Source organism: Coffea arabica, chromosome 6c, assembly GCF_036785885.1.
Source record: "Coffea arabica cultivar ET-39 chromosome 6c, Coffea Arabica ET-39 HiFi, whole genome shotgun sequence".
Lineage (NCBI taxonomy): Eukaryota > Viridiplantae > Streptophyta > Magnoliopsida > Gentianales > Rubiaceae > Coffea > Coffea arabica.
The window spans coordinates 31000513-31021777 of record NC_092320.1 but is presented as its reverse complement, the minus strand read 5'-3'; the positions used below and the strand labels follow the sequence as shown (position 1 = coordinate 31021777).

The 21265-nt window shown below is 38.6% G+C and overlaps 1 protein-coding gene across 1 annotated transcript; it reads right to left on the bottom strand.

The window, feature by feature from the left end:
- Window positions 1-14525: 14525 nt before the first annotated feature.
- LOC140008736 (uncharacterized) lies at window positions 14526-14993 on the bottom strand. The gene has a single exon (XM_072053597.1). It carries the CDS (start codon window positions 14991-14993, stop codon window positions 14526-14528), a length of 468 nt encoding a protein of 155 aa, XP_071909698.1.
- Between the last annotated feature and the right edge of the window lie 6272 nt (window positions 14994-21265).

Here is a 21265-nt window from a genome sequence, read left to right as displayed (position 1 = left end):
CTTCCTATAGATGCATAAATATACAACCTCTAAGTAAGTACAAGATTCATATCTAGACCATTATATGCACCCTAATAGCATTCCCCTTAAATCGGACGATTTCTATTTTTGGAAAGTTTCCTAATTTGGAAAGTTTCTATTTTCAGAAAGTTTCTTAATTTGGAAAGTGTACCTTTTGTAAGGTTTCCTAATTTAGAAGAAAATAATTATTTACTATCTTGACTACTATCTTACTATATTTATTTATAATTTATAATTATTCACTATTATTAGTATCGTCCCCGTCGGCGTTAATTCATTTTTATTACCACTTATATATATATATGCTCACTAGTTACTATTACCTTTCCCTTTTTTTATCTCTACTTTTATGCGTGTGTAGGTATTATTATTATTTGTACATACAAGTACTCATACGCTTATACATATTGATTTACTATAATTGTCTTATTTTATTTCACTCGTATCTATATTTTTATCTCTGTCTATATCCTCAATTCACTTCCTCCATGTCCATATTGTGATTGTCCTTACTATTACTGATTGTTAATTATTATTTACTATTATTATTAATATTAGTGTTATCGTCAGCATTATTATTTACTATTATTATTATTATTATTTTAAACGTTTCATTTAACAATTTAAAATTTGTCTCACCTCATCTACGTTAACCTCATAAGGCTAAATTAAGATATTCTAGATTTTTCTTTAAATATCTTATACGTAATTAATTAAATATAAGTTTTACATGACCAATACCTCAATTCTAACAATTATTTTAAATTGGGTCCTGAATCTTAATACCCATGATAAACTATAAAAATGAACTAGTTATATTTAAATTTATTTATTAAATATTTACTAAATTTTTATACTATAGTCTGGTCCAAGTTTAAATTGCCTCCCTTTCTACTTATTTATTTTTTGTTTATTGTTATCATTATTATTAGTATTATTATTATTATTTATACTCCGGGTGGGGCCCATGGTTGGCCAAAAGGCCAACCATCTTTGACTAACCATGGTCGCCAAACTTGCTGGCGACTCTCTGCTTCCAATGGTTGGTCGAAAGGCCAACCATGGGTTTTATTCACTTGCTGGCGACATCCTCCTAATTTTTTTTTTTTTTTTTGGTCTTGGGTTGGCCGAAGAACTGGGTGTGGCATTGCTTCTGCAACATCAACTTGCCTTTCTCTTCTTTTTTTTTTCTTAAACAGATTCAGTCACCCTATAATCTCAGATTAAAATCAACCCCCCTATTTCTATTAACCCATATACAAATCTTATCAAAACATATATACCTATATAGCAACAATAGATGTCCATATAATTACTAGAACAACTAATACCACTATCAAACCTTAAAAGAGAAGTTTTCTTGTGTGAACTCGAGACTTACAGGTTTAGATGTCTAGTCGTCGGATCGATTGACGGTGTCGCCTGCTCCTTCTTCTCTCCTCTCTGACGGCTCTTACTCTAGGAAGGCAGACGAAAGAAAGTAAGGCTACGGTTATTTTTTTCTGTCTAGGGTTTCAATAAAATCCTCAACCCAACACTACTTACTAGTAGGTGGCTTGGGCCAAAGTTTTTTTTTTTTTGTTTAATAGAACCCCTTAGCCCATCCTACCGTTACTTTATTTTATTATTTATTTTTACATAAAACTTTATCTTTTTAATTAATTGGAAAAATTACAATAATGCCATAATAAAATAGGGGCCAAAAATCGCGGGTTTCACATTCTACCCCCCTTACAAAAAGTTTCGTCCCCGAAACTTACGTACCTTGATCGAACAGATATGGATACTTATTCCGCATGTCCTCTTCTAACTCCCACGTAGCCCCTCATGGTGTATGGTTCGTCCATTGCACTTTGACATAGGGTATGGTCCCTCTCCTCATAACTTGGTCCTTTCGATCCACGATTCTTATGGGAACTTCCTCCACTGATAAGTTCTCCTTCACTTCGATGGGTTGGTCCTATATATCTTGAACTTAATTTACCATTTCTTCCAAACCCTATCACTCCCTTGGTGGAGGATGCTTTTAAGTATACCTTTTCTTCCGGTTGAAACTCTAAAGGTCTCCTTTTTGGATCCGCCCAATTCTTGTTTCGGTCCTGAACTACTTTTAATCTTTCTAGAATAATCTTAATTTTCGTTCCACCAAATTGGGGCCAATGGTCAGCATCTCACCTACTTCATCCCAATATAAAAGTGATCTACAGTTTCGTCCATACAACGCTTCAAATGGTGCCATATACCTATCCCGCTATGACGGCTGTTGTTGTAACAAAACTCCATTAGTTTCACCAACCTATCCCCACTGTCCAAGAAGTCTAGAACACAAGCTCTTAGCATGTCTTCCAATATCTGTACGATCCTTTCTGACTGTCCATTCCATTGGGGGTGGAAGGCGGTATTTAATCTTAGATATCAATCCCTATAATCTGTTGGTAGGTCGATTAAGAATCTAGACATGGATTTAGGGTCCTAATCCGACACTACTTTCAGAATTCATTTTTTTTTTTGCCTAGATATCACATTCTCTCCCCCTTTTAAAGGTTTCGTCCTCGAAACCTAAAAGACATAAACATCAAGATAAGTTAACAAAATTTTCAATGTTCTTGCAATACATCTTAGGAATTATTCCTACAAGATCTAAATTGGATTCCCTTATTTAATTCCATCCAGCTTCTGCTGCGCACTCTTATTTTTCTCAAAACCTTCCATCTTCATATTTATATAGCTTAGATGAACATAATATCTCTCACAAATCCGGCATCCTAAATATCAGCTTATAACGCTCTATAGGTATCAACCTATACAAAGAATACCAAAGACACTAACAGTACCATTTCTTCTTTTGTCACACATCTTATCACAACTTACTTACCCACTATCACAAAATAATCCTTATCTCGATATCTGGGTTCCTGCCCACTGCATTTGTAATTGGTGATGAAAATCCCTTATATTCCTCAAATTTCATATCTATCTCATTTCAAATTCCAAAGAGATCAATAATACCTCAAATAGCATCATTCTTATTTTCAAATCCTATAACCTGAGTTATTATACCACTAAATGCCATGGGAATCTTATTTCCTTTGGTCGTTTTTTTTTTCCTAGCTCAATTCATTTTTCGAAAACATTAATATCTCAAATATCATCTCACAAACTTCTTGATCATACAAAATATAGAAAATTTTATACAATAATTATCTCCAAATTCTCATATAGGAGATATAATAACTTTATCATAACTTTGGTAAACTATTTTTCTATGCGTAGAATTTCAAACTTACACAAGTTTAGAAACTGAAAGTGTTTTGAAATACATACGTTAACTAACTATACTTCTTTCAGTATTAGAATTTAGAGTACAAAGAGAATTTGTCAAGAATTATTGTTAAATTTTTTTTTTATACGATAAGAATTTTTTTTTTTTTTACAGAATACATATAGCTAAAGCTCTTTTTGAGATTGGGTGAGTATATAAAAAAAATATTTTGCGCCGGATTATAGGATATAATTATTTAATGTATTTATTCTTTTTTTTTCTTATAGATATATACATATATATTTAGAAACTATATTTATCAAGCAACTGTAAGTAAAGGTACATATTTAAAAATTTTGACTAAAAACTATTTGTGCAAATAAAATTTTGGTTTCACCATTTACTCATTTTTAGGTAAAAAGTATGTAAAATTATATATTGTAAGAAATTTATAAATATGTTTGCCTGATCATGATGTAATAATGCTTGAACTAATAATATCAACTAGTTTAATAAATGTCTTGAGCATTAGATCTAATTATCGTAAACCTCAAATAAGTCCACAAAATTTCAAGATCCAACGTGTATTGCTTCCGTTCGATGACATCATATTGTTGATCATTCACACTTTCGTTGTGCACTCTAATTTCCTCAATATTTTCAGTTTTCTCTATAGTAGACTTCAACTAGACATAAGATCATCCATAAATCTGGCATGTAAACGATAAACTTGAAATGTACTATAGAGATCAAACTTACAAAAAGAACACCCTAAATGCCCTTTTATTATTATTATTTTTTTTTTGGGTAAGTGTCAATCATATCTGGCAGGTGGGCTTGGTTACATTTTCAACTTAACATATACATATAGTCACCACTTACTTACTAAAAGTAATCATCATCTCAACACCTGAGTTCATTTCAATAAATTCGTAACCCAAAATTCTAATACCATTAAATGTTGTGGAGCCACTAATTTTCTTTTAATCCCTTATCCATTTCATTCCAATTCTCAAAATCACCAATATCTTCAATATCCTTATACCAACCTCCAACAATCACCACTTGAGCTATAATGCCACAAAATATCATAGGAATCTCTTGATCTGTTGGGCATCTCCTTTCCATCTCCAAAATCATTAATATCCAAACATCATTTCTCACGCTTTCGGATCATAAAATCTAAACTCTGACACAACTAAAAAAAATCACAGCAATCTCTTATTTCTTTTGATCAATTTTTCCATCTCCTTTTAATTTCCAATAGACAATATTTCAAATACACATAATATTTCCTACACGTCTGACATCTTAACCGTAGAGTGTACTACCAAAATTACATCCAACAAAAGGACATCATAAACACCAATTGTACCATTTCAACTATTCACACATGCAAATTTTCAAGCCTATTTATTTAGTCACAATTGACCATTTCCTAGGGTGTACTTCATCTAAAGAGTGAATCATACCTCAAACTCTGTTATCATTAAATATTATGAAAATCTCTTATTTCACAATATTCTATCCAACCTCATTCCCATTTTCTAAAATCACTAATATTACAAATATCATTCAACATACATCTAGATCGCATAACCTAAACTTTGATAATAGTAAAAATCACATGAATCTCTTATTTCCTTTAATCCTCTTTTTCTTTTCATCTCATTTCAATTCTCAAAAACTCCTAATGCCTCAAAAACCATTTCACATACTTCCGGACCATATAATCTAGGCTCTGATACCACTAAAAATGTCACGCCCCAAGCCCGCACGTGCCCGTCACATGACATCCGCCGTATTCCCAAGTGTCACTCAAGAATACAAGGCTACATTAACTAATTTAACTTTAACACCACTAAATAATTAAACTAAATAAAGTACGGTACGAATTACATATAAGAGAAAGTCCATAAATATTCAAGACGTTCGTACATTTGTTCTCTAATTGAAACAGCGGAAACAACAATAAACATGACTAACAACTAGAAGTAGCTAGTCTGCCAACTTCTATTCATTTAAAACAAATAAAAGTCATCCTCAGGGTCTTCTACGTAAACCAATTCTTACTCTTCAGAATCTGTAAAAATGGTAAGAAGTGGGTTGAGCGACACATCGCTCAGTAGGCAATATTTACCCCTCTGTTGGACCATGCACTCTTAATTTTATAGATACATAAGTATATAAGTACAACTCAAATCATTTGCATATCATTCACATCCGTGATTTTGAAAGTAACGTTATTTATAAAGAAATCAGTAGTAAAGAAGGACAAGTAATTTAATAGCAACTTATTGATAGTTGTACATGAGAAATCGTAAATTCATAAATCATTTCATCTCAAGTCACAAATCTCTTCATATCCATTCGTAAATCAACTCATATCAGTTCATAAGTCTCATTTCAACTCAGTTCATAAATCATTCCATCAGATCAGCTCATAACAAGTACATGCAATGACCGGCTACTGAGTACTCAACCTAGAGATTAGACCCCTTCAAGGTGGGCGACCAATAGATTTCATGACTATCAATTGATCTCATTTCATTCTTGGGTCAATCGGCCGGACTTTATACCAGATTACCATGACCTTGCCAATCGGCCGGACTCTATACCAAGCTACCATGACCTTACCAATCGGCCGGATTTTATACCAGGCTACCATGGCGATTAGACAGGACTATAGCACCTACCATCTATTCCATGACTGTTCTGAGCTTTTTTTGTCAAAATTTATTTCATATATCATATATATAATTCTTTGCTTTCATAATAGATTCAACTCATTTTGTATATAGGAACATATCAGAACATTTCAAATAAGTCACATGGTCCATCTTTGTATAGTAAAATATAGCTTTCATAAATATCGAAGTAAAACATTTAATCAAACACCTTTCGAGTCAACACAACTAAATGGGATTGAAAACAAGAATTTCATTATGCACATTTGAAATTTCAGAAGGGTAAGTACCACCTACCTCTGTTGGCTGCTCGAGTGGAACTACCTTAGATCCTTATATCATACCTATCAAACGCATAGGTTCCCTAATTAGTTGTCACTTCCTATAAATGCATAAATATACAACCTCTAAGTAAGTACAAGATTCATATCTAGACCATTATATGCACCCTAATAGCATTCCCCTCAAATCGGACAATTTCTATTTTTGGAAAGTTTCTATTTTCGGAAAGTTTCTTAATTTGGAAAGTGTACCTTTTGTAAGGTTTCCTAATTTAGAAGAAAATAATTTATTTACTATCTTGACTACTATCTTACTATATTTATTTATAATTTATAATTATTCACTATTATTAGTATCGTTCCCGTCGGTGTTAATTCATTTTTATTACCACTTATATATATATGCTCACTAGTTACTATTACCTTTCCCTTTTTTTATCTCTACTTTTATGCGTGTGTAGGTATTATTATTATTTGTACATACAAGTACTCATACGCTTATACATATTGATTTACTATAATTGTCTTAGTTTATTTCACTCGTATCTATATTTTTATCTCCGTTTATATCCTCAATTCACTTTCTCCATGTCCATATTGTGATTGTCCTTACTATTACTGATTGTTAATTATTATTTACTATTATTATTAATATTAGTGTTATCGTCAGCATTATTATTTACTATTATTATTATTATTATTTTAAACGTTTCATTTAACAATTTAAAATTTGTCTCACCTCATCTACGTTAACCTCATAAGGCTAAATTAAGATATCCTAGATTTTTCTTTAAATATCTTATACGTAATTAATTAAATATAAGTTTTACATGACCAATACCTCAATTCTAACAATTATTTTAAATTGGGTCCTGAATCTTAATACCCATGATAAACTATAAAAATGGACTAGTTATATTTAAATTTATTTATTAAATATTTACTAAATTTTTATACTATAGTCTGGTCCAAGTTTAAATTGCCTCCCTTTCTACTTATTTATTTTTTGTTTATTGTTATCATTATTATTAGTATTATTATTATTATTTATACTCCGGGTGGGGCCCATGGTTGGCCAAAAGGCCAACCATCTTTGACTAACCATGGTCGCCAGACTTGCTGGCGACTCTCTGCTTCCAATGGTTGGTCGAAAGGCCGACCATGGGTTTTATTCACTTGCTGGCGACATCCTCCTAATCTTTTTTTTTTTTTTTTTAGTCTTGGGTTGGCCGAAGAACTGGGTGTGGCATTGCTTCTGCAACGTCAACCAAGACAGAGCAGCAGCAGCCGCCGCTGATCTTGCCTTTCTTTATTTTTTTTCTTAAACAGATTCAATCACCCTATAATCTCAGATTAAAATCAACCCCCCTATTTCTATTAACCCAGATACGAATCTTATCAAAACATATATACCTATATAGCAACAATAGATGTCCATGTAATTACTAGAACAACTAATACCACTATCAAACCTTAAAAGAGAAGTTTTCTTGTGTGAACTCGAGACTTACAGGTTTAGATGTCTAGTCGTCGGATCGATTGACGGTGTCGCCTGCTCCTCCGTCTCTCCTCTCTGACGGCTCTTACTTTAGGGAGGCAGACGAAAGAAAGTAAGGCTAGGGTTATTTTTTTCTGTCTAGGATTTCAATAAAATCCTCAACCTAGCACTACTTACTAGTAGGTGGCTTGGGCCAAAGTTTTTTTTTTTTTGTTTAATAGAACCCCTTAGCCCATCCTACCATTACTTTATTTTATTATTTCTTTTTACATAAAACTTTATCTTTTTAATTAATTGGAAAAATTACAATAATGCCGTAATAAAATAGGGGCCAAAAATCGCGGGTTTCACAGCCAGTCCGAGCTCGAGCAGGTTAGTAACCAAGGGCAGGGCCTAGTTCAGCTTAGAGCTTGTAACATGCACAAATAATCAAGTAAATCGATAAATGGTAAACGGTAATAGTTCTCGGTTAACAGTAAAAATTTATTTTTTTAGTAGGTCGAGTGAGATAAAATACACACTCGGCTTAAAATGGTGGACAATTTCATAGGAGCAATTATCAGTAACATTTAACACATAAACACGTAAGCAATATGCGATAATTTCATATGAACATGTAATTTACGGTAATCAAATAATCAAGTAGATCGGTAAACGGTTATTAGTTCACGGTTAATTGGTAGACATTTATTGTTTTAGTAGACCGCCCATTGACCGTCCCTACTTTTATCACTTAAGAGTCGAGGAGGTTCACTCCAATCGACTTATGCAGCCATAGCATAATCAATCATTAAAACATTTCACTTAACAAGTCCCTTCAAGCAATTCACTTCAAATAATTCAAGTACACTTCACGTAAATATGCATTTCAAATATTTCATGCCGAATAATTCGAGTACACCTTACTTAAATGAGACCAAGTACAGTAAACACTTAACACGTAATGACCATGGCATAATCATGTCATAAACTATTCAAATTACCTACTCCTATATGGAACACTCACCTATTCAAAACAAGTGAGTGAGTGCTCAACAAGCATTTAGGCGTCCGCTTCGAGTTCCTCTTGAAGGTTCCCTTGAGCGCCTGAGCAAATAATAATGAACTATCACTCAATATCACTTAAAACCCCTAAGTATCAAGAAAAATTGCACACTTGTACAATCTAAGAAAATGTCACGAAAACGAGTCTTAATTTCTCGAAAATCTAGACTCAAGAGTGGGGCTTAAATATTCAAGGAAAATTCAATTTCCATCTTTGAAATGATTGGACGGGAGCAAGTAGGTATGAAATCATGTAAATAATTTTTTAAATGAGCGATCGAAAACGGACTTAGAAGAGCTACGTCACAATTCGGCCAACAATTGGCCGGATATCCGGCCAGATTGTCGGTAGGATTCGAGGCAGTGAGGAATTTATATTTTTTCAATTTTCTCCACCAATCCGGCCAACTATCCGGCCAACAACTGGACGAATATACGGCCAGATTCTTTGAAAATGTTCCCATGCAAAAATTTTATAAAATGGCCAAGAATTATCGAGTTTAGGAGCATTCTTTCAAAAATCATAACTCACTCTCTACAAGTCCAAAATTGAAACATTTGGTACCGTTGGAAACTACATTCAAAGTAATAAAAGTTCCTAAAAGACACCTTTCCATGATTTCAAATGGATGATATTCAAAATTTGGCTCAAAGTGGCTGTTTTGAAATGCCAAGACAGATTTGGGCCGATTTTCAGCAAAATTTGAAAATTTGTCAAAATTCACACAATACGAACTAACCTCTGAAATTTGGAACTCAATTAGAGTTACAATCAAAGTTTTCAAATCAACAAGCAGAACATGAATTGGGATTTTGAGCACCAAGATATAGTAGCTCAAAATTGCTGAAAAAGTGAGACGGTTAGGCTAAATTTCCAGGTTTAATCACGAACTTTGGAAATTCAGTTGAGCATCGAAACGAACTTAGAATAACACCAAATATGGCAGTATTACACTACCTTATGAGGGATATTCCTCTGTCAAATTTCATGGAGAAATACATACGGAAAGTTGGTTAACAAAATCATTAAAGTCCCACGAGTTTCCAAGGCAAATCTGCCTTGTATGTAAATTTTCCTTTTTCTAAACATTTGGCCAATAAAATTTTCTCAAACACAGTCCATTTATGAAGGCAATGTCTAAGAAACATCTAAGATACATTTGGTAGGTGGTTAACACCAAGAATTTCGAAACAACAAATCCCAATCAAAATTTAGGCATCCAACTAGCCAAAAGAGGGTTTCAAATCATTGAGTCAGTTTCGAATTTCGGCCACAAGGCACTCAATTCAACTTGGAATCAAGTGTGGTTAGTGGAATTGAAGACTAGATTCATAAAGCTATAATTTCTTAGAAGAAATTATTTTCAAAATCTGTCCACAGCTAGCTCATATTTGAGCATCAATTCGCTGCTCAAAACAGAGCTCCCAGTGTAGACATGAAACAGGACAGTCATGTTCAAACGATTGGTATGGACTACTCAGGTAGAATCAGAATGTGAATTTTATACCTTGGAATTCTGGGAATGTCTAATTTCTAGTGCCGCAAACGGTACTCAAATCTAACATCGGAGCACAAAGTTATAGCCATTTGAAAAACACTGCCAGAGCAGTTTCGGGAAAAATTCCAGTTTTACTGGACTTTTGAAAACTCAACATCTACCCATCCAAATCCCAAAATTTTTTTGATGAAACTTTCTACACAACCCACAGAACATGTATACATCATAAACAAGTCATTAGAACTACAAAAATTTGCTCTAAGGGCCACGGCATGTACAGGAGCAGAAATGGAAAAATTCTCCCCTTCACTTCCTTTGAGCTTTCATCCATAATATCACTCATTTCTACTAATTTAAACACTAAACCAACATTATTAACATCAAAGCTCACAAAATCAGTCCATCAAGCCATAGTGGGAGTTCATAGAGCCCACTCACCAATTTTTCCAACAATTTAAGCTACCCATAAGAAATTATGAACTCATAAGTGCTAAACAACTTCCACAAGTCAAGATTTTCATGGTTGATCGTCACTTACTTTCTTGGATGATTTAAAGTAGAATTTTCGGTCCTCATTGGTCAAGAAAAACCATGGATTTGAAGCTCTTTTTGTAGCTTGAGTTGCTCTTCTAGTAGATTGCAAAGTGTGGTTAAAGTTTGAGGTGATTTAGTGAAGGATTGAAGCAAGAAATGAAGAGGAATTTTTGGTAGTTTCTTTGCTCTTGTTGGTCAGCTGTTTGAGGAAGAAAGGAAGGGTGAAAATTTGATGATAAAGCTTCTAAAGTAAGCTTAAAACTTGTGGCCCAAAATTGCTCAAGGATGTCCACTAAAATAATGCGCGTGCGCGTGTGTTTCGTGCCCGATTCCTCTCGGATTTGTTTCACTTGTGCACTAAACCTCTAATGCACTTTTATTCATATTATTATTATTCACTCTTAATAGTTCCAAAACAAAGGTCTTAAGCCCCTCAATTAATCGCGCGTGTAAAAACGCGTACTCCCAATTTTTGCGCAATAAAGCGAAATTTTCAAGAATTTCTTATAACGTTAGTATCACTAACTAATAATTTTTTTTTTAGAAAAAAAACTACCGTTTATTAGAAGAAGAAGGAGAATACATGGCAAGAATGAGAAAACAGCTGCTCCTTTTTAGCCTCTTCTCGCGCGGATACGGGGAACTCCATGGCAGTCAAGGCATGCCTCCCTACTGGCTTTGACTGGAAGGGTCGTGAGTGACTCAAAAAACCATTGCTCTCCCAATTGCAGGGAAGCTAAAGCATCCGCCACCGCATTGGCTTCGCGAACTACATGGAGGAGTGTTGCCTCCGGTCGGCCAAGGTGATAACTGATCTCTCACAAAGCCATGCACAGCGGCCACTTCGACAAGGCTTCCGAACCCACGAGCTGCACTAGCACCCTCTAGTCCGATTCCGTAATCACTGAGTAAACATCTCAGTCAGCGCACAATTTCAGGCCGAACAGAAGGGATTGTGCTTCTACTGTCAGCACATCCAAGTCCCCGAATTCCTTATAGTACGCCCAGACCACCCTCCCCCAGTGGTCTCGCAAGACCCCTCCACTAGCCGCCTTGCCATTAATTACACTAGCGTCGGAGTTGAGCTTGAGCCGCCCCATCGGTGGCTTTCCCCAAGAGACCAGCCTCGCCCCCAATACTTGTCATGTGGAGTTGCAGTGGGTCACCCACGGGCAATCCCGATCACCTGCAAAAGAGGGCCTTGCGAAAGTACGAGCCGTACCCATTTGTCCCAAAAGCTCTTCTATCTGAGAAATCACCTGAGTTGGGGGAAAAAGTGTCTGCTTGAAACCGTGCCAAGTTCCTGCTCTTCCAGATGAACCAGAGCACCAATAGGGGAACCAGAACCCGCACATGTACTACCGAAACCTTGGGGTGAGAGAGAAACCAGTGCGTCAACATAGAAGCTATACTATTCGAGTTAGCCGGAAGCAGTCCAAAGATCTTGTGAAAATGCTCCTATACTGCTTTTGCCACCGTGCCATGCAGGAAAAGGTGAGAAACTATCTCTTGAGACTACTGGCAGCAATTACACCGAGAGACTAACGTTACCCCCTTGCCCTGCAGAATACAATCAAGAGGGAGCCACCGCCGCATCAATCGCCATGCAAAGAAGGAAACTTTCATCGGCACCACCGGACCCCACACATAGCGGTCAACCAAAGAGATACTCTGCTTAGTCTGAATCGCCTCCCATGCCGAAGGCACAGAGAAATCCCAATTAGACGATGGTACCCAAACCATCGCGTCATCCTGCTCTAGGGAAAAATGGATGGTAGCAATCCGCTGAGCCACGGATTCTGGTACCCACTCCCTCAACCTCGGCACGTTCCACCCTTGGGACGTATAGAACTCTCCCACTAGGAAATGGGGAGGATCAGACATACCCAGCTACTGTGCTAGAGGGAGGTCATCACACCAGACGTCATACCAGAAGTCGACGAGTCCTCTCCCTAAGCACCATCATATCTGCGATTCTACAAACTCCCAAACCGCTAGCAGGCGCCTCCATGAAGCCGGGGGCCGATCCACCGCAGCAATCGAAAGGTGCGTGCCCTTGATATATTTTTTATGCATAAAGGCTGCCCATAGCGAGTCGTTCTTGCGTAGGTGCCACCAAGACTTGCAAGCAAAAGCCCTAGCAGAGTCCCGAAAGGAGTGAACTCCCAAGCCACCCTCCTGCACCAGAAAGCACAACTTTTCCCACACTGCCCAGTGCACCCTCCGTGACTCTCCATTTAAATCCCATAGAAAGGAGTTGCAAATCCTGCCCAAAGCCACCAAGATGGATTTTGGGGGGCAAATCGCTTGTAATAAAAATAGGGGAAGTGCGCTAAGCATGTGCCTGAGGAGGATAACCTTACCCCCCATGCTCAGAAGTTTCGAGCTCCAATGGAAGAGGCGTGCACGTAGGTTTGCTAGGAGGGGGTCGAAGAGCACCGCCCCCATTCTCCCTCGGGCAAGGGGCACCCCTAGATAATTCAGGAGGAAGGGTTGCTTGTGAAACCCCAGAATCGAACCCACAACGCTGTCTAGATCTGTTGGGAGGCTAGAGGATGTGAGGAAAGTGCTTTTTTCGATGTTTAACTTTTGTCCGGAGTGCTGCTGGTAAGTAGGAGAAAGTCATGTAGTGCTATCAAGCAAGATTCCGAGCACCGAGTGAAGATAATTGTATCATCAGCAAAAGCGAGATAAGGCTTTGCCCCCGGCCGAAACATAGCCCATGTCCACTCTACTATGGCAAAGCATTTGAAGACCCCGGCCAAGAAATTCTGCGACGACCAAAAAAAGGGCAGGCGATAGCGGATCTCTTTGACACACTCCCCTGCTAGACTTAAAGAAGCCCGATGGTTGGCCATTGACCAGTATAGTGAACCACGAGTTAGATAAGGTCCTAAAGAGGAGATCTACTGTGAATTCTGAGAAGCCATAGCTACGAAGCATGAAAATAAGGAAAGGACATACAACTCTGTCATACGCTTTCTCCATGTCGAGCTTGATAATCAGGTTCGGCTGTGTGAGTCTCCTATCTAAATCTAGCACCAGCTCTTGTGCCAGTAGAATATTATCCACGATCCCCCTTCCAGGTACGAAGTCTGTCTGCCAAGGGGAAATTAGTCTTGGCAACAAACGCCCCAGTCCATTGGCCAGTATTTTTGAAATGATCTTTGAGCTCACATTGCAAAGGCTGATTGGTCTGAATTCCTTCCACTGGAACGCTCCCTCCACTTTTGGAATCAATACTATCAATGCACTGGAAATCCCCCGACGTTGTTCGACCCCCATAAAGAAGTCATGAACAGCTGCCAAGAGGTCATCCTTGATTATCTCCCAACATTGTTGATAGAAACCTGCCCCGAACCTGTCCGGTCCTGGGGCACCATTAGCATCCATAGAGAAGACCACCAATCGAAGCTCGTCCATCTCGGGCAGTTCCCGCAGTTTTGCATCCTCCTCAGCGGTGATCGTCGGTAGTTCAAAGGGCAGCGCAGGAGGTGAAACAAACCCAGTCAACTGAAACAACTCCAAAAAAAACCTCACCGCAGAGTCCCGTATATTGGTGGCATCGTGGAGCCAGCCCAAAGAGTCGTCTTTAATGCGAGCATTGAAGTTGGAGTTTCTGCGTTGTTGGACCATCGAATGGAAGAAGGAGGTGTTAGCATCCCCCTCCCTGATCCAACAGACTGCCGCCTTTTGACGCTAGAACTCACATTCCATGAAGAGCTCTCTCAGGTACACTGCTCGTGCCTTATGCAGACGGATTTGGGAGGATTCATCGCAGTAGGAGTTGAACTCCTCCTCCCTAAGTTTGTAGGTGTCCGCTGCTCTCTTTACCCCATCGAAAATATTCCCAAACACCTCCTTACTCCATTCTCGTAGCTTAGTCCGCAATGATTGCATCTTGGAGTGAAATAGTGTCATCCCTACCCCTGATATCGATGCCCGCCAGTCCGCCAAAATAATCTCCAAGAAAGAAGGGTGTCCCCGCCACATGTTGAGAAACCGGAAAGAAGAAGGAGCCGCAAACCCCACCCTGGCCTTGATTACGAGAGGCGAGTGATCAGACCGACCTCGAGGGAGATGGGAGACTTTGGTACATGTATAAACCGCTGCCCATAGGGAGTTCACCAGGGCCCTGTCTAGACGTTGCCAGACTGTACCATTCATTCAAGTAAACGGGCTGCCATCAAAGTCAACAGAGGAGAGACCGCAAGTGTACATAGCGGTATTAAATTCATCCATTTTAGTGGCATTAATAGGCAATCCCCCTTTGTGCTCGTCCGCAGACGAAACCACATTGAAGTCCCAGCTACGATCCACGGTTCACCCCTGCCCGCATCGAATGTCTCTCGAGGGCCTGCCATAGGGGGGGTCAGCCTACTCTAGTGCATTTGGCATAGACCGCTGATATATTAACAACGGTGCCCGACTGAAAGGAAAGCCTCACGTGGACTACCTGGCCCTCCCCTTCCAAGAAAGAGAGCTTAAAGTTCCTACTCCAGAGAAACCATGCCTTGCCGTTTAAGAAAGAGGCCCGTGATCTAGCTTGAGGTGTTGTCGTACCACCTCTAGTTGCCTTAAATCAGACATGGGTTCTAATAGAATAACCAGAGAAATTCTATGGTCCAAGCAGAGCTTGTACAAATGCTTTATGGAGTCAGGACGAGAGGCACCCCGGATATTCCACATGATGAAGCTAATTGGATTTAGCATGAGATCGCAGAAGGTACTTAGCTTGCGACGACGGGGCCACGTGATTGCCTCTGCCCTTGGGTCTCCCTCTCATCCTTTTGGTTTGAACATTCTGCTTGCCCATCCCTAGCTAGTCAGCGGCTGGTAATTCCACAACCTCCACTGGACCAAAACTGCCCACACACTGCCCCTCGTGGCATTCTCGAACCAACTCCGCATGGAACTGACGCAACTCCTCAAGTGTCACACTCGAAGCCTCTAGGTTCCCCTCAAACAGCCTGCATCCCCAAGAAGCTTTCTTTGGCTGATGTGGAGAGAAGAAAGACGTGGGGGTCCGAATACCACAGGCCCCTGGCAGTAGCTCCTCAAAGCTCTCCACCAAATCTTGAAGAGCCCCAAAACAATTCCCCAAGGAGAGCTCCCTTGCCTCCACCTCCACGAGAGGAGCCTGGTGGGACGTCGAACCGTGCGTGGGAAGCACAACCAGCAGCCGCCCATCACCCACCGCTACTTCAAGTTCATCCGTCCGTGGGTCAAGAGGCACTCCCATGTGCGCCGTGGAATCTTTGTCACCATTGACTGCATGGGGAGCCCGCTCCTCTATTTGGGTTTGCACCGCAATGTCCAGAGACAGCGACACATCGGAGGATGACACAACCGTTAAGGGCGCCTGGACATTGCCCTCACCATAAGCCATCTGCCCTTCGGACTGCCTGAGTTGCTGATGGACCGCATCCGCGCTAGCCAAGATTTTTGGGATATACTCCTTGTGACCCGTGGAAGGGTTGACAGGCGCCGATGATGCAGCGGCAGGTGCAATCTTGGGTGGACAAAGCGAAGGATGCTTCCTGAAGCATTCCTCGTCCGCATGTCCGAACCTGTTGCAAAAGGTGCAGAACGCAGGCCAGTCCTCAAACACTACTGGTTGCCAAAAACCGAAGCCCTCATCCCCAATCCAGACACGCTTGACGAGAGGCTTGGAGACATCCATCTCGACGAGAATTCGAGCCACCGAAGGCCTTCGAAGATCGGCTGTCGCCGCATCGATGCGCAACAAACGTCCCAACATCGAGGCCAGTGTCGCGCCCTATTTTTTAATAAGAAAATAAAAGACGAGTTTAGAAAAATCTTTTGATTCAATTTTTGATTAAAAAAATGAATTTTTTGATTTAAAAAGAAAATGAAGAACATGGGTCTAAATGGGACTTGAAAATGCGACGATTTGACCCAAAAATATAGTTTAAAAAGGGTTTTTTGAATGAAAAATGGAGTCGCCACTTGGTATAGAGTAAAGGTGTACGAAGTCACCAAAAATTGAGTTTTTAAAGAAAAAGTAGAAAAATCCTTTTTAAATGACTCCAAGTCTACGAAAATCAGAGAAAAAGATTCGGGAGTCACATTTGAAGAAAGGGAAGGCAAGGATAAGAATCCAAGGCACCCTTTCAACCTATCCAAGGTTAGTTGCGTGATTTAGTCAAAGATTTTCTTATTTTACCCTTAAGATTTATCACATTTGGATGTTCTATATGAATGCAAACCCTAGACCTAGAAGGGTGTCGGGGGGTTGAAATGTATTTTCAAAGCGTACTTGGTACCAATCACATTAATTGTGACGCCCAATAAGGACTTTTCGAAGAAGTCACGAATAATGCAAGTCATGAGACTCGAAAGAAAGAAAAAGTAAAGAAAATAATAATATACAAATGTGTATGACCTAAAGGAATGCATCATAATGGGTGCGGGGGACTTATACTTGTGACTTTCAATGTTCCCTTTAATAGAAGGAATATGAGCGTGCTAAGGCTAGAAAGCCAAACTCGTCCATATCCTATACGCAAGGGGTTTTCCTAGTTTAATCAAGCAAATGTACTACCCTAGGTCTAATGCTTAGATGAAATGCAAGTCTAATGTCATGTTTCATACAAAGGGGTAAGTAATATACATATAAGGAAAAATATGGGGAGGGATATACGTATAAGGAGGGATGTCATGCAAAAAAATGATAAAGATCCTAAAAAGTGAAAGTATGCATGAGATGAAGTGATTTTATCACACAACCATGATCTAACGCTCGAGGGGCTCCTAAGGGTCTAGCGTTGGACTAGCCCACGTCTAGAATTTCCCATTAGCATTGGACTAGTGAGAAAAGTCGGAACAAAGGGCCACAACTAGTGTTGGACTAGTGTGGATTCGAGAAATTGACCACAACTAGCATTGGACTAGTGTGGTGACGTCACACATCGGTTACAATCAAATAAATCATGTAAGACCTAATAAAAGCATGTAAACACATAAATCACATATAGCACATAACACATAAGCATGATATCTAGATGCAAGACCCTAAGAAAGCGGTAACACATAGCACATAGACATGCAAATCACGCAAGGCAAATAAAGCAAATAAAGCCCTAACTATTACATTTAGGGGGGAGCCTACTACAATCTAAGAGGGGGAAACGGAATAAAATAAATAAAATAATAACTTAACTATTACAACTTTGGCATTCAAGTGCCCTCAAATGATCAAAATTGAACTAAAAATAAATATACAAACTAAAGCCAATAAAGCGAATAAATAAATAAATGAAATAAATAAATAAATCAATAAATAATAAAACATTTAAGAGGCATGCAATTAAGCACGTAACATCACATAGGGCACGTAGGGTCAAATAATGTAAAGAATAAGGGGATAGAGTGTACCTCCCTTGAGTTGGGGGTCTAATGAAGTAAAATTACTTATTTGCCCTCCAAAATACAAAGAAAAGGTCAAGGCATCACTTTAATCATAAGAAATGGCAATAAACACTAAATTGAATCACTCAAAGCATTCCAAGGAAAGTAAACTACTCATATTCAACCAATTAAGACAAACAAAGACCCAATTGAAAGATTAAAGAAGTTTAAGAGGTCAATTTATTATTATTATAAATACTAAGGGTCTAAAAGGAAATAAAATACAATTAAGGATCTAAGGTGAAACATACCAAATCAAATGATAAAATTCACAAAAAATAAACAAAAAGCAATTTGCTAGGATTAAACAACAAAAATTCAAAATTTTCACAAAAAAAAAATTCAAGTTAAAGCTATAAATCTAAAAAAAAACTATTAAACCCTCCAAATTCATCCTAAAACTCATGCATATTCTACCCAAAAAATCTCATTAAATCATGGCAAAGAAAGTTAGCATTTAAAATGGATAAGATTGACTAATTTCCAAGGTTTCTGGGTCAAAGTGAAACAAGGGGAGACTTGAGTGGCCAAAGTGCAATCGTCGAAAGTTTTTCCATGCAAACTCATGCAAAGTTACGAAGCTTATGTTTCTGCAACTCAAACCTGCCGCCATTTCATTTCAAATGAGGACTCCAGACAAACTTTGATTCAAAGCTTTTCAACCAAAAATCATAACTTCAAGCCAAGCAACGAAACACATGATTTCCACATACAAACAAGCTAAGACTTAGAAAGATATCATGCAGATTCGGTGCAAACTATGAAGGAAACAAGTCTCTGTGTGACGACCCCACTTCTCCCAAGGGCGAACCCAAGGGTATCGGCGGGCCGCCTACCTAGCTCGCACCAGGACTCAAAACTTAAAGTTCGAAAGAGCACTAAATACAATACATACAATCCCAAAAGAGTTATAATTACATTCTCCAAAAGTATCGAGTCAAACCACCAAAACAAAAACAAACATCCTAACTGTTCAACTATTACAAGCCAAACTAACTATACTAGTATACGAGCCAAAAGTCCCCGCGTCGGCCCCTGCTAAGGAAAACAAAAGGAATGGGGTAAGCTATATGCTTAGTAAGTAAACAGGGGCGAAAGCGTAAATGTCACGTAACCACAGTTACTCAATAAGAGTAAAGCAAAAGCAGAAAAGTAACATCACATAATAAGGATACAGGTGGCTCCAAAGCCAAGTCGTTGCCATGCGTGACCTCCTGTCGACACTCCGTCGACCATACATAAGGTCCGCAGAACTCCACTTGTACACCCACCGAACACCTTATCACCCTCACTGGCCAGTCACCTCACAAACTTGCCCAGGCGAACGAAATCACAAACTTGAGCTTGAGTCACAAGCTCGGGTCACAAAATTGGTTCACATACTCAGCGAACCGGGTTCACAAACTTGGTGACCTCAAACCAAGTTGGACTGACTTCGACCAAGCCCTAACCGGCTCGAATAGTCCATCTAGGTATTGAGTTCAACCTCAAACTCACAAAATTCACAAAATTATTCAAAAGTCACCCTGAGCCACCAGCTCAAGGGTTTTAGTTCCAAAATTGCTCATCTACATAAGCCATGTACAAATTTCATGTTTTAAGCCAAGGCCAATTCGGCCTCTATCTAGGCCTAAAATTTTCGGACAGAATGAAGAACCAAGAAACCCCAATTTTCCAGATTTCATTCAAAACAGAAATTACTTGCAATCTTCCACTTTTTCCACCATCTAGCATCATTACATACCATTTCCAACCATCATATATAGCCACACAATCATGCTTATATTAAAACAGAAAAAATCCCAATAAATATAAAACTTCACTAAATCATCCACAAATCAAGATATAAGCCATAATTTTTCATCTCTTAACACCACTAAGCATGAATTAAGCTTCATTAGGTGAAGGAGAGAGTTCATTCATTACTCACCTAGTAAAACAAGAGAGAGGGAGTTGCTTGTCACCTTAGCTTCCACAAACACTTCACCAATCAACTTACTAATACCAAATGAAGAGGTTTTATGGAAGGAATTCAAGATTAACCGGTTAGTTTATGAGATTGAGCAAGATTAGGACAAGGAATTGAGAGAGATTTTTCTTTCTTCCTTTGGAGAGAATTTCGGCCAAGAGAGAGAAAAGAATGAGGAAGATTAAGCTTCATTTGTCTTATAAGAAGGTTGGAAAAAATAAGAATTAATTCTAGCCACAAGTTTGGTTAACACTTGGTTGAATCACAGCCACACAATTTTCTCTCTCTTGTTGCATTTTGAACCACTAATTTTCGGCCAATAAGAAGCTAAGAGGGGGAAGATATTTTGTTCTATTAGTGAGAAACTTGTATAGCAAGTAAGTGGTGGTCAAATGGTGCGTTCAATCGGTAATGCGCGGGACCCGCCGGTTCGCGCCGTTTTTTCTTAAAACACAAGTACTAGGGTTTTTACTTCCTATTCACTAACCTTATCTTATTGCTCCTAATCACATATTATTTCTCACTTAAAAGTCACTTTTAATCACCAAATTTGATCCTTTTTCCATACCAAAATTTCATCCGGCGAAAATTGTAAAAACCCTAATTTTGCTCCAAACCTGAAACCGAAGAGTGAAACCCTACTTTCTAGGCTCACTTGCACTTATTATGGAATAACTGGATAGTAGGGTTTTAAATCTTAATCCCTACATAGGGTTTTCGAAATACTCCCAAAACCAAACGTTACCGCCCAATTAATGAATATATCAACGTAGAACGAACTAGGGCCTCACAATCTCCCCCACTTAGGACAATTTCGTCCTCGAAATTGCAATCAACGAGCTAAGGGTTGAAAAACTCGAAATAATCAAAAGATCAAAAGGTGTACATATATATACAAGTCACGCCAAAATGTACGCAATATAATGCACCATATACACCAAGAGACATTTCAAGTTAGACAAAGTCAAGTGCAGCAAGTACTATAGATGCAGGTATTAACATACCACAAGTAAATGACATGTAGGGACAATACAAGGGC